General features: G+C 40.3%; 1 protein-coding gene across 1 annotated transcript in view; it reads left to right on the plus strand.

The window, feature by feature from the left end:
• The window catches only part of JADE1 (jade family PHD finger 1), a gene marked incomplete at its 5' end in the record, with an annotated part of 37,714 nt that extends 25,686 nt beyond the window's left edge, over positions 1-12,028 (plus strand). The window contains 6 exons of the mRNA XM_010167308.2: positions 962-1,173; positions 2,561-2,728; positions 3,317-3,433; positions 7,062-7,592; positions 9,882-9,999; positions 10,920-12,028. Of these exons, the coding sequence (XP_010165610.2) occupies positions 962-1,173; positions 2,561-2,728; positions 3,317-3,433; positions 7,062-7,592; positions 9,882-9,999; positions 10,920-11,812 (2,039 nt within the window). The remainder of the gene's footprint in view (positions 1-961; positions 1,174-2,560; positions 2,729-3,316; positions 3,434-7,061; positions 7,593-9,881; positions 10,000-10,919) is intronic.
• Positions 12,029-13,644: the final 1,616 nt, after the last annotated feature.

The following is a 13,644-nucleotide window of genomic DNA, read 5'->3' on the forward strand; positions in this document are numbered from 1 at the left end:
ATCCTAAGCCTGTGCTTCACTGTAGTGATTTAAGTATATGGAAGTTCTTGTGCTAAACTGACTTTGCAAGAGGAGAATGTTTGCAGTAGCATAACTTTCTTGGTTTCACAGGTGTTTGTGTGGCATCATTTTGTAGTAAAGGTTGGAAGTATTACAGGCAGCTGATTGTCATGGCAAATGGGAGATGGAAGCCAGAGGGGGAAGCACTCTGCTCTTTTTTTGATATTTTTCTTACTGCTTCTATAATAGATACTTTTTCAGGTCTATAATAGTAATTTAATATAATTAATAAATTTTAATTATAGAACACTATAATCAGTCCATAGCTCTGGTGTCATGAATAATTTTCTGATGGCTGCTGTTTGAAAAGACCAAATCCCAGTTCAGATGTTGCATTTATTAACAACTGTGGTTTTGACTTTTTAAAACAAACTAATTTATTGGTGTAGTAGGGTCTGATGGGGTTGTACGCTGTTGTGTTGGAACTCGTAAAAAAACAACTATTGTTGGAAGCTGCAAGTTTGCTGTGTCATAACAGAACTTGTCATTGATTTCCTCCGTCTGCCCTCATCACTTTTGGTTCAAAACACTCTCAAATCTTTCACCAGTGTCAACATCTGGGTTGAAAAGTTGAAGCAAAAGCCATAGACAGTGCTGTCCCACATGGAAAAATGAGAACAAGACCAGGAAGCCCAAATCAGTTTTTGAAAGTTTTTCTCAGGATTTTGAAAGAGTGGTTTGGATTCTCTGCTTCTATTAGTTTAATACAGTTACAAGACTTCTTTGACTTTTATTTTTTACAATTTCCCTAGTTTATGCTGGAAGAGGCATGATTCTCAAAGAATGACATGTGCACATGTGGGGGCCAACTGTATCTACTCAGCTGTTGAAAAAAGAAGCTGGAGTTGTGGTGGTGGTGATCATTCTTTCCTTTAAATAAGTAACAACTCCTGTTTCCCAGGGATGCCTGAGCTGGATGAGTACACGATGGAAAGGGTCCTGGAGGAGTTTGAACAACGATGCTATGATAACATGAGCCATGCTATAGAGACGGAAGAAGGACTTGGGATTGAATACGACGAAGATGTTGTCTGTGATGTCTGTCAGTCTCCAGATGGAGAAGATGGCAACGAAATGGTGTTTTGTGACAAATGCAATATTTGCGTGCACCAGGTATGGTGACCAGGGCACAGTAGGGGGGGTGTAGGGATGGTGACAGAAACTTATCCAAACCTTTAAAGGTAACAGGTTGGATTTTTTTCCAGTGACTGACATTGATCTGTTAAGTTCTTGCAGAGCTCACCACCGAGTGGTGGGATGAATTCAGAAATTACCCAATTGAGAAGGAGAATTGTTACATGTAATTCTAGAAATGTCATGCTAAGAGGGTTAAGCGTGGTATTGTGCCTGTGTGGAGGAAGTTACAAGGTAAGGAATAGCCTCCCCAAGACATACACAGGTGTATTGTACATTCTCACCCCATCACTTTTCTTGCTGTATTCTTTTCCTCTCCTTCTCCACACTTCTGGGGCTAACACACCTTTAGTATCACCAACTTAGGCTCAGCAGGGAGGGGGAAAAAGAACTTTCAGGCCATCACAGGTGGGATTTATTATAGTTATTTTAATTTAATGGAGAACCTAGTGACCTGAGCTAAGCTAATGAAGCACTATTATGTGCCACCTCTTTATGGCAGTCAAGAATTCTTAGTATGAAAGAACAGATACAATTTTAATGTATCTGTTTCCATGGATGCTTCTTGCTGTGGCAGTTGCCTTCCTATCAGCCTGTCCTTCCTTCCCAGCTGTTGGAAGTTTGCTTTGTCATTCAGTGTTTGGAAAACTGTTGTCCAATGAGCAAGAATGGCATTTTCTTGCATGTGTTACTTAAATGCATTTGTACTAATGATGAAGAAATATGCCTATGACAACTACAAGGTAAAAATGGCTATTTTGCAAGATACTCAAGAATGAAGTGGACATTTTTAGACTTACAGTGGTTCTTTGATCCTTAGTCACTGATAGCATCAAATCTGAAACTTACGAGGGTTAAATTGACAATAATTTGGACAAAGGTCTCCATAAAGATGCAGTCTTCTGAAATAAGTGATCTTAATTAGTTGCTTTTCTGCACGTTTCCCTCTGAATAAGAAGTAAAACCCAATGCTTTGGAATAACGTTTCTTGCCTTTTGAATTAGATACAATCCAGTTCCTGTTATGTATAGTGTTTGTGGTATGGAACTTCATCCTAGCTCACTGCTGGCAGGGTTGTCTGTTGGGAGTGCCCTTCCTCTTTGGGCTGGCAAACAGATTCTTCATTTTCCCAATTGAATTGGGCAGTGTTTTTTTGCAGTTGGTCATGGCTTCTGCTTTTTTCACTGAATGATCTTTTTGGGGAATGAATGGGTAATGTGATTGGCTTAGCTTATGAAAGCATCTTGAGATCCTCCGCAAGAACATTTTGAGAGTTGTGAGAGGCTACATGTAAACAGCTAAAAAGTAACAGAAATACATGTTGTTTCCTTTGTTTTCTTTCCCCTTTCTGTACATGGGAATGCAGGCATGTTACGGGATCCTGAAGGTGCCAGAAGGCAGCTGGCTGTGCAGGACGTGCGCGCTTGGCGTTCAGCCCAAGTGTTTGCTATGTCCCAAGAAGGGTGGTGCCATGAAGCCAACCCGGAGTGGCACAAAGTGGGTCCATGTTAGCTGTGCTCTGTGGATTCCAGAGGTAGGTGCCAATCCTCTGGGAGTTCAGGGCTGCAGTGATTCTGGGAGAGAAGAAATCTGTCAAAAACATTGTTCAACCCAGTGCATGTTGCTACACTGAGTGTAGTATATATATGGTACTTCTTAGGAAGACAGTATAAAAGATTTTCAATTAGATGTGAAGTCTGGCAACATGAAGCATCATCTGTAAAGAAAATAATAGTCAACCAAGGTAGGCCTGCTGGCAAAGCTCATGTAACAAACACACAAAGTACTGTCTTATTTTAAGAACAGAACATTAAAGGTGAATCAGGAAGGTTTGAATATGACAGCAAAAATTCCTGTGGGTTCTTAGAATAAAAATATTTATCCTGTATGATAATTTTAAATTGGTGGATTTCATCTTGAAACTGTTCTGTTCATGTAATGACGAACTGATCTTTTTTGAAATAGGGATTTTAATTTTTTAATTTCCTTATAAACTGAGAAACTTGGAACATGCTAATTTTGCATATGCACACAAGGAATTTGAATTATTTGGTAAAATTGTTTCACTTTTCAGTTAACAGTGTAATAGTCACTCTATGTTTTTTAACCCTTTTTCTCTTAGGTGAGCATTGGAAGCCCAGAAAAAATGGAGCCCATTACAAAGGTTTCTCACATTCCTAGCAGTAGATGGGCACTGGTGTGCAGTCTTTGTAATGAAAAAGTTGGAGCTTCTATACAGGTAATTTAATTGCACAAATATCTGCATGTTTTGTCAGTTTTTAGTAGATACACAAAATGTATATTCATAGTAAACTTTCTTTGATTTCCTGCTTGTTATCATGTACTTAATTGCACACAAAGTGCTTTTGACTGTTAGTGTGCTCTTACTTTAGTAATAATAATAATAGCCAGGTCATCCTTTAAGACTTCTTAATTTGTACATAAGCTGATACATTTATTAGTACACTGAAATACAACTTAAATGTTGTTGAGTAGAGGAAGAAAACTATATTTCTGTGATGTACCACATACAAAACCAAAGCTTCTGTGCTCAAACCTGTCTGCTAGTCCCTATTTAGTGACTTCTAAGACAAGTTGGAGCTGAGTATTTCCTGTAACGACGTGAATTTTTAAGGTGCTGAGCATGCCCACCTCTCAGTGAAGTCAGTGGAAGTGAACACCTTCACTTTGATGATAAAAGCTAGTTTGTAGCTTTGAATTTCTCATTTTAGGTACTACTTAACTGGACTGCTTTGGCTATAACTATTTTTTCTGTAACTACTAGTCCAGATATTAAGTTGCTGAGGAGAATATCTGATCATTTCATATTAGGCTTTTTTGAGCAGTAGGAAAGAAACAGATTGTTGACTGGTCTGCCCCGAGATACAAGCAAGTCACAAGCTGAGGAAATGAGCTCCATTTCCTCCACTGGCTGCGGGTAGATTCTGGAGCTCTTGGTATTTCCAAGGGGGGAAAAAAACTCCTGGGTGTGTTTCGCAGCTCACACTGCTGTAGGAGTAGTACCACATTATCGTTCTGATACTTGAGCTCAGGGATGATGACTTCCCAAAACAGCAAGATGGGGAAGAATCAAAACAAATGTCTAGTCTTCATAGTTCCAAAAAGAATGATTTCTGTATGCAGTAAACTATAAAGCCATTTGTTTGATACCAACAACTCACATTCTTGGGTCAGTGCCAGTTTGTCTCACTGCATACTTCTGAAATTCTCTCTGCAGTTTCAGCTGGTTTTGGATTCAGCCTTTCTCCCTGTAGCCTGTGAATTGTTGCTGTTAAATAACTAAATTGATCTGCACCAGTGTTTGAGACTGGGCAGTGTGGTTTCATGTGCATATTTATATTGGGCTGTTAGCTGTAAAGCACTTGCAGATCCTTTACAATGGAAAATCACTCAGAAATTTTAAATAATAATTTTAAGAGCAATTATAAAATCTAGAGAGGTTGAGAAAACACATTACCAAGCCCCAGATTTTTGAAGGAGGAGATACTTGGTTTCCTCAGACATAACTTTGATCTACCTTACTTGAGAACAAATGATGAGAGTAAGGCCAAGTGACCCATTTAGGGCAGTGTTGTGATTGTGTAGAAAAAGACAATAAAATGTAGCTTAGTATTGTCATAATGCTCTTGACCTTCAAAGTGCTTCATGTGTTTCATCAAAATGATCCTCAGAAAGCTCCCTGAGACAGGTAGGAAGATATTACTGTCTCATAAAAAGTCCATGATGGTAAGACCAGCATTAAGAAAGAAAAAGTCCTACACTTTTTTTAAAATCAGTTTTTATCCATTTCCTTTTTGCCTCTGCTCCGAGTCATTTAATGAGGTTGCCAGAAAAAGTTGTAAAACATCAATGCAGCAGCAGTTCCAGTGAAACCTATCAGTCCATTTCCATAAGGAATGTATAAAATCGTAAATGTTAAGTAGAAAGAATAAATCTATCCACAGCATATAAATTTGCAATCGTATTACCTCCTTGCAGAGCTGTCCCCTTCCTCTTGGCAGCAGTTTTGTAGTTGAAACTGTTTGGCCTATTCTCCAGACCTGCTCTGAGGGGTAACTTGTAGTAGTTTAAGTTGAACACTTGAGTATTTATATATATATGTATGTGTATACACACACACACATACACACACACATAAGTACATAGTGTGGAGGGGAGGGCAGGGCAGGGCAGTGTCCTTTCATATTTCTTCTTATACCACCTCCTCCCTTCTAGTGATGACACAGGATGACAGGCAGGCACAACAGCTGCCACTTCAGACAGTTCTATGAAATTGTGGGCAAGAGACAAAAAATTACAGTTTTGCTTGACATTTTGTAGGAGTTGTGTAACTCTTGGTATCATTAAAGCTAGCAGTGAGAAATAATTTAGATTTGTGTTGTGAAATTTTATACAGCAGAAAAGAACATTATACAAAGCCACTGCAATAGAAAGGAAGTATCATTAACTAGAGGAACTGAGAGAGAGAGAGAGATCCTCCAGAGATGTTAGGAGATGTGCACAACAATTAGAAAAGCTGTCAGCTGTAAGTATGTGTCAGGCTGGGCAGAGAGTAGCTGCAGTAAGCTGGGAAAAATGAGGCTGCATATTCTCCCGTGTTCAGCAGATTTCCTTCAGATGAGACAGACCTTCCCTTCTTCCAATAAAACATTAGCCACACTAAGAGCTAATTATTCTAAACAACAGCAGCTTGGAAATTAAAGTGCTCTTCTCTACTGTTACAATTGGGCTGCTTTTGCCCTGCTTGTTAGTAAAGAGGAAAGGGCAAAAGATGCTTTGGTATTTTAAAATTACTTTTATATGTGGATTTTATTAAAGAATGGTCATTTGAAACTTCTGCAGTTAAAACTCTGTTGTACCTTTATATGCCATCTGGCTGCTGAGTCAACCTGAGCAGGAAAACCCAGAGGACAAAGATATTTGGCTTCTTTACAAAGTACTGGATAAATATCCTAGTGCTATTCATTTCTCTTTAAGGTTAGATGGCTTGAGTTAAGCATAGTTTTGTTTCCTCCTAGTTGATAGCACTAACGTTCATTTCCACTTCAAATTCTTTTCACTGGAGGCAGAGGTAGGAGTTGATACAAAATCGTGTGTGTGTGTGTATATATACATATATATAAGCCTTTCAGTTTGTGGCTGGTGATAGCTATGACAGCATTTTGCAAGAGAAAGTTACATATCATTGAAATGAAGTGCTAAATCAGCTGAACTGGTGCCCATCACTCCATGATGGCTGGGTTCACTGTGAGGCAAGAAAAGTAACAAAAATTGCATTTCCTCTTCTCCTCATCTCCCAGGTGAAGTGAAGGCCATAGTCAGTGAACTAGTGATTGACAGTGATTTAATATTTGACATTATAAAATTGGGATCCCGGGAAAAAAAATTCCCTTGGTTGAGGCCTTTTGGGTAGTGTGGATCCAGGTGCTGGGAAAGACTTTTAATTAGAAGTATTAGACTGGCCTGGAGCCACCGAGATGTTTTTCCCTCTCTTTCATGCTGGCACAGCCAAAGGGGGAACGTTTTCCTTTGTGTAACACTGCCTTACATGAATGGCTCCAGTGATAGTAAGAACATTCCTCTTGTGGATTTGCTGGTTATTGAATAGTGTGATTTGGCTAGGGAAGGGTGAACCACTCCTGTCCCACTGGGCCACTTGATCGTTGCCTGGCCTGAAAGGACTAAATTATAAACCTAATAAAAAGAGAGCAAGAAAGTACACGCAGCTTAGAAGCAGAGTGCAGTAACAGGGTTGTTCTTCCAAAGCGGTCCTGGCTGCTCGAACAGTTTTAGGCAGTGTGGCTTCTTAAATTTATATTAGATTAATTTTAATTTAATTTCTGTAGTGTTCTGTGAAGAACTGCAGAACAGCCTTTCATGTCACCTGTGCGTTTGACTGTGGCTTGGAGATGAAGACCATACTGGCAGAGAATGATGAGGTGAAATTTAAGTCATACTGTCCCAAGCACAGCTCCACCAAGAAAGTGGATGATGAGACTTTCAGTGAAAGCCCAGACCAGGAGAACAGGAATGGGATTCAGGACAGGTCTCTTCCTGCCCACGTTGACCCTTTCCACGGCATGGATCAAAACCAGGAGGAGGCCCACAGAGTCAGCCTCCGCAAGCAAAAGCTCCAGCAGCTGGAGGATGAGTTCTACACATTTGTTGAGTCTTTGGAAGTGGCTAAAGTGCTGCGGCTGCCTGAGGAGCCAGTGGAATTCCTTTACCAGTACTGGAAGCTGAAGAGAAAAGCCAACTTCAATAAGCCTTTGATTACCCCAAAGAAGGATGAAGAGGACAATCTGGCTAAACAGGAACAGGATGTTCTATTCAGAAGACTGCAGCTCTTCACACACCTCCGGCAGGATCTAGAGCGGGTAAGCCACTGCACTGCCTGCGCCTGCGAGGTGTGCTAGCCTCTGTTAGCCGAGTTTCCAAACTACGCTCTCACTTATTGCAGGCACTCCATGCTGCGTCTTAACACAAAGTTGTATTGTCAGAAAAGACCATTAACACTAAATTTCTACAGAGCACACCAATTACCCTTGTCAAATAGAGGGTTAGTTCACAGGGCCAGCAGGTCTTGGCTTGTAGTATCCAGTCTTCTTATGACTGTATTGTCGTATTTCTGCTTATACTTTTTGACTGATTAATACTGATGGCTGTGGACAGTACTGCAACCTCCAGCTGGAGCTTTTTTAGCCTTTAAGGGCTTTCTCTGCTCCTTTCATCTGGTGCACAAGAAAGAAAAGATTATAAACTTGCCTTGATTTGGAGCAGATGTGTTGATGCAGCACAGTAGGATGACGTCACTGGACTGTCTGTGTAGTAGGTTTCAGAGACTCCACTCAGTGAGGTTTTGAATGTTTAAAGAACAGTTCAGTAGTGGTGCTTTATCTTAAGTACATCTGATCCTGTAACAATCTGAATTCCTTCCTTTTTGGGTTTTTTGGGGGGTTTTTGGTGGTTTGTTTTTTGGGGGGGTTAACTAGTAGAGTTTTAGATATGTTAGAGCCAGAAAGTACTGAAATTATTTTAGTTTTTTCACATCCATATAGCATGTGGCTTGTGTAGGCCACATACAGAACCTGGCTTAGGAGGTCCTATTTCAGCCTCAGTAACCTGTGGGTTCTTCCAGAATACTGTCTAGTCTTTAAATCAGGACAGCAGGTGCTCATGCATCTACTACATCTTTTGTAAAGGATTCTCAGTGGCTAATTAGTCTCCTAATGACTTGTTGCAGCTTCCAGCCCACAACCCTTCTCTAGCTCAGTGTGATAACTGTTACCAAGTATCTTTTTTTTCTGCTCTTTGCACTCAAGATTTCTGCTAATCTTCTCTTTGATCAGCTAAATGAGTTTGTCAGTATGCTCTCTGGATCTTAAATTATTCTGTATGTTATTTTTCCCATTTTTAAGTGTGATGTCAAAACAGGATAGATCATTCTAGTGATATTTTTAATATTTTACTACTCTGTTGTTCCCACTTGTTGTACATCCAAGATAACTTGGATTAAAAAAAAATAAAATGAGGCCTACGTTTCTTTCTCCTCTTCAAGATAAAGTCTGGGTAGACTTGATTATGAATGACATAAGCAACAGTGTCATCCATCTAGATTTTTAAAATCATGTCTTCCAGTTCACCTAACGAAGCAGGTTCTTCTGTGGACTGGATGCATCTGTTGTGCAGCTTGGCACAGACAAAGCAAAGAACAAAAGGTCATGGGCTGTTTCATAAAGGGTACCAGGCTAGACAAATCCCTTCTAATTCAAATCCACAGAGTAGTGACAGTTACTTGAAGTACTGGCTGTCCTGGGACTGGAAGCCTTAAATAGCAGGATCATAGCAAAACCAGTCACACTTGTTAAAGGTCTCCTCCTACATGGTTGTGAGATCAGCCTACAAGGTTGTAATCCACAGGGCACCACGCGGTGTGCAGCTACACAGAACTAAGCGAAGAGCCTTGGCAACACCCACATATAGTGCTCTGTGAGTCATCTGGGAAAGAAGTAATTTCTGAGGTCTAGGAGAGGGGTGGTTGTGAAACTCAGACAGCTCTCTAGGTTGGACAGTCACATTTTAAGGGTAGAAATGTAGTTTCTATAATAAAAATAACTAATAATTGTGTTACTGTTTCCAGTCCCTGCTACCTCCCCTGTGTCATGCCATGAATGGACTGGACTGCCTTCATTTTGATCAATCGTACTGCAATGGCAGGGTCATCGGAAAGACTGATGCTGTTGAATAGCTCTCCACGTTTTCATGCTATTAATGAAGTGTAATCTTCTGTTGTCTTAAACAGTAAGACGCAAATGATGCTAGGCTAGTTCAAGCATTTCCATGATTTCTCTAGATCTTCTCTGTGTGCATGTGTGTGTGTGTGTGTGTATATATGTATATGTACACACACACACATACATATATATATATGTACACACACACACGATTCAGCTGTTCACAGAGGTTACTTCTGTGCTGTGGCCCTCCCAAATCTGATGGAATAATCTGTCAATAAGATGGTATTTAAGACTCTTTTCTAAGAAGTATGTTGAAGAAGGTTAAAACTTAAATAAGTGTATTGTACTTAAACGGAATTAATTCAAAACACAGATTGACAACATTTAGAAACACAGTTCCTGTAAAACTCATCAATTGATGTGTTCTAGGTGCGGAATCTCACTTACATGGTGACCCGAAGGGAAAAAATCAAGAGATCCGTTTGCAGAGTTCAAGAACAGATATTTAATATCTACGCAAAGCAGTTGGAACAAGAAAGAGCTTCAGGTATGCTTCAGTGTTATCTTCTTCACATAAGACTACAGGCACAAGCATTGAAAAGTTTCATTACAGGCCGATGACTAATTTTGAAGGGTAAACAGGACCTCATTTATCCTCATTAAAATCTTGTGTAGTCCACCATGCATCAGCAGATTGGAAGACAGAATACGTGCAGCAATAGTGGTGGCCACATTGCTGTAGAAACTGCTAAGTCTGTGTTCTTATCCATGGGCCACTGAATGGCTTGCTGCTTCAGATCCTTTCTGGTCTGATTCTTTAATGACTTTTCATGACAGAGAGACCACTTACATTCTATTGCCATTACGGTACCTAGTAAGGCTGTGGTTGATTAGTGCTGCTGCATTAGTGTTTAGTATGTGTTTCTCTGCATCATAGATGGCAGTTTAAAGAAAGGAGTTTTGAAAAGGTAGCACTCTTTTTAAAACAACATGTTTTTTCCTGCCTAATCTCATTAACAGTAGGTTGGGTTTTTTTGTTTTGTTTTGGTTTTTTTTTTCCAGAAAGATGAGTAACTTCAAAGTTACTGCATTAACTAGATTGTCTTTGAAGTATTCAGTAACTAATAAACCACATTTTAGACAGAATCAATCAGACCCACTTGCTGGTTGCTTTTTCTCCCCTCTCTGAAGAGTTTCTTTGTGTTAGTGGATACAGCGGTGCTAGGATTTATATTTGGAACAGCTGTCATTAGGTGCAGCGTGGCTACAGGAAAGTAAACTACACATAGCAGCTTGTTGTGAAACCATGACATAGCTACATAATTGTGATGTAACGGTGCTGAAGAGGCAGCCAAACACCCTCTTATGCTGAAGAACATGTCAGGCATGAGGAACAGAGTTAAAATAGGTACATTCAAAACCCAGACACTGAATTGCTTGACTTTAACTTAATTTGTTTACATTTAGGCATGCCTTCCTCATTCTCCTCAATGGAAAACACAGTGTTGTTCAATAGTCCATCTTTGGGCCCCAATGCCCCCAAGATAGAGGATTTGAAATGGCATTCTGCATTCTTCAGGAAACAAATGGGCACATCTCTAACCCACTCGATGAAAAAAACACACAAGAGAGACAGAGTAAGAAACAGCTCTGGGAATGACAACAAATCCATGCTGAGGCAGCCCAGCCAAAGGGAAGGCGGTGCAGCTACAGGTACCTTTTTAAACTTTGACAAGACCTTTGTGGAAACACGGATTGTATCAGCACAGCAGAGAAATGGCGTAGTTATACCAGACCACAGAAAACGAAGAGACAGTCGTCCACAGTGTGAGGTGATCAAGGCAGAACTAAAGGAAAAGACTTCCAGACACAACCACAAACCACTGAGACCCACAGAACTCTCTCAGAGGCAGTCGGAAAATAAAAGGGCTGTGAACCACTCCGGTGGTAGGTCAGCACCTGGCACACGGAGGGATATAGTGCCTAAATGCAACGGGGGTCTTGTCAAAGTAAACTCTAATCAGACAGTAGTTAAAGTGCCTACGACACCCACGAGCCCAGTGAAAAACTGGGGTGGATTCCGAATTCCAAAGAAGGGGGAAAGGCAACAGCAGGGTGAGAGCCCAGAGGAGACTTGCCACCAGAACTCCAGCTACCCCTACCTGGGTGTGGGCAGAGTTTCATCGAAGGACAGGGCAAAAAGCAAGCTAAAACCTGACAGTGAGAATGATGGGTACATCCCCGATGCTGAAATGAGCGACTCGGAGACTGAAGCGGCTGGAAAAAAATGCAGGCAGCAGCGGCTCAGTCCAAACAGCAGAAGGACGGACATTATTAGGCGAAGCATCCTGGCATCCTGACTGGACACAGGGTAACGGTGTCAGCACTGTGGTCAGTAGAGTCACTGCCTACAAGCCAACTCCACATTAGTTATTGGTGTGAGAGAGGAAAGTTCTTAGACATGGCTACAGACTGACAAATTGATAACCCATTATTCCTGAGCTGTATAAACATGTTTACATGCACTTAAAGCTGTTTTTTTTTGCCTCCCCTGCCCCCCATTTCTGTGAGAAGTTTGAATCTCCTTTATTTGCAACTTTCCTAAAAAAGCACAGAAATGACATCACTACTAAAACAGGATTTGTGATGAACACTAAAATAACTCACAAAAACCTTTTAGAAGGGGCTAGGGTGGGTAGGGGGAAGTGAGCTGTATTCATCCCTTTTAGCTAAAAAGCACTGATAAAATTTGACACCCTCTGCCTTCTGGAAAAGCACAAGCTCTTAATTTAACTGGTGTATACTGAATCAACCGTACTTGTTCAACCATACTGCAGTTAAACCCCATTACAAATGGTCACCTTCCTTGGATGGTAGTAGGTCTTTCTCCTCTCTCAAGAATGTTTTCCGTTTAATTCAGTTTGAGCATAGATGGCAGCTCAGAACCCTCCGTAAGCTCCAGAGTTTACATGTAATTACACCTACGAGATGACCAGATTTAACTATGACATTATACTGGAGAAGGTGGAAGGGACAGGTCAGGGCTGCAGCTGTCTTACAGTGCAACAGCTTGAAAAGACTTGGACTGAGCACAGAAGAAAGCTCATGGCTCAGTTCCAAGAAAGGGGGCAGGCTGGTGTGTAACAGCACCCCATGGAATCACCTGTCACTGTTCAGTCAGTCACCTGCCTCCAGGAGTATGATGACAATTCAAGGAAAAAATTTCAAGGCACTAGTCGGTAGGATTTCCCAAAGCCCAGCACATATGCACTAATGGTATGTATTGGGAAAGCCAGGCTTATGACACTAAAGGGTTGCTTTAAAATGGACATGAATATATATTTTTAAATAGAATAAAATGAAAAGGCAATATATTGTGATTAGCTCTTTACTGTCAAATGAAGAAAAAAAAAAATCATTCTATTATGAACTAGATTTGATGGAAGAGGGAACTCATATTCTAATTGTATACTTTTTTTAATAATTGCAAAAGGCAATAACTAATAAGCTATGAGCAATAATGCTAACAGAGCGTTAGGATACTGTTTTTTACCGAGTACAGTGCACATGTAACAGTGGATTGTTAGGAGCCTGTAAATTTTGGAATTCTGCATAGATGTAAGTCAGGTATGTACTGGTGAAAAAGTTGAAGGAGCAATGTGTTACAGAAAGACAGGCATAAAAAAAGCCCTTCCCCTGCTCCCTTCCTACTCTTAGCCTGCCATTACCACATCCACTCACCTTTTAATGTTAGACCCTTGCTTCTTGAGCAGGGAACACTTAAAACGCAGTAGGAATCCTGCCATAATGGAGTCTTCCAGAGGATTCAATCCAAAAAAAGGAAGGGAAAAAAAAAAAAAAAGGCTTATTGACACCCTATCTTGCTATGCAAGTTATCACTTAATTCAATATTTGAACAGAAGGCATCCCTATTATTTGTTTTAAAACTCAGAAGTCTTAAACTTTTGAGGAAGGAGAATTTTGTGTAAGGTAGTGTACTTTTAAAATACCATTGCTGGTACCAAGAAGTTAGATTAACTTCATGACTTAAAAGAGGTGAAACAGGGTACTGGTGAATCTGAAATTATGTAGTCACGCTTGGGATGTGTTGAAGTAAGTACTTATTTGATCAAACATCAACAGATAGACAAAAGGTAAATATAGGCAAGTTCTACTCAATATACAGCAACAT

The sequence above is a fragment of the Antrostomus carolinensis genome, unplaced genomic scaffold, assembly GCF_000700745.2.
Source record: "Antrostomus carolinensis isolate BGI_N321 unplaced genomic scaffold, ASM70074v2 scaffold28274, whole genome shotgun sequence".
In the NCBI taxonomy this organism is placed as follows: domain Eukaryota; kingdom Metazoa; phylum Chordata; class Aves; order Caprimulgiformes; family Caprimulgidae; genus Antrostomus; species Antrostomus carolinensis.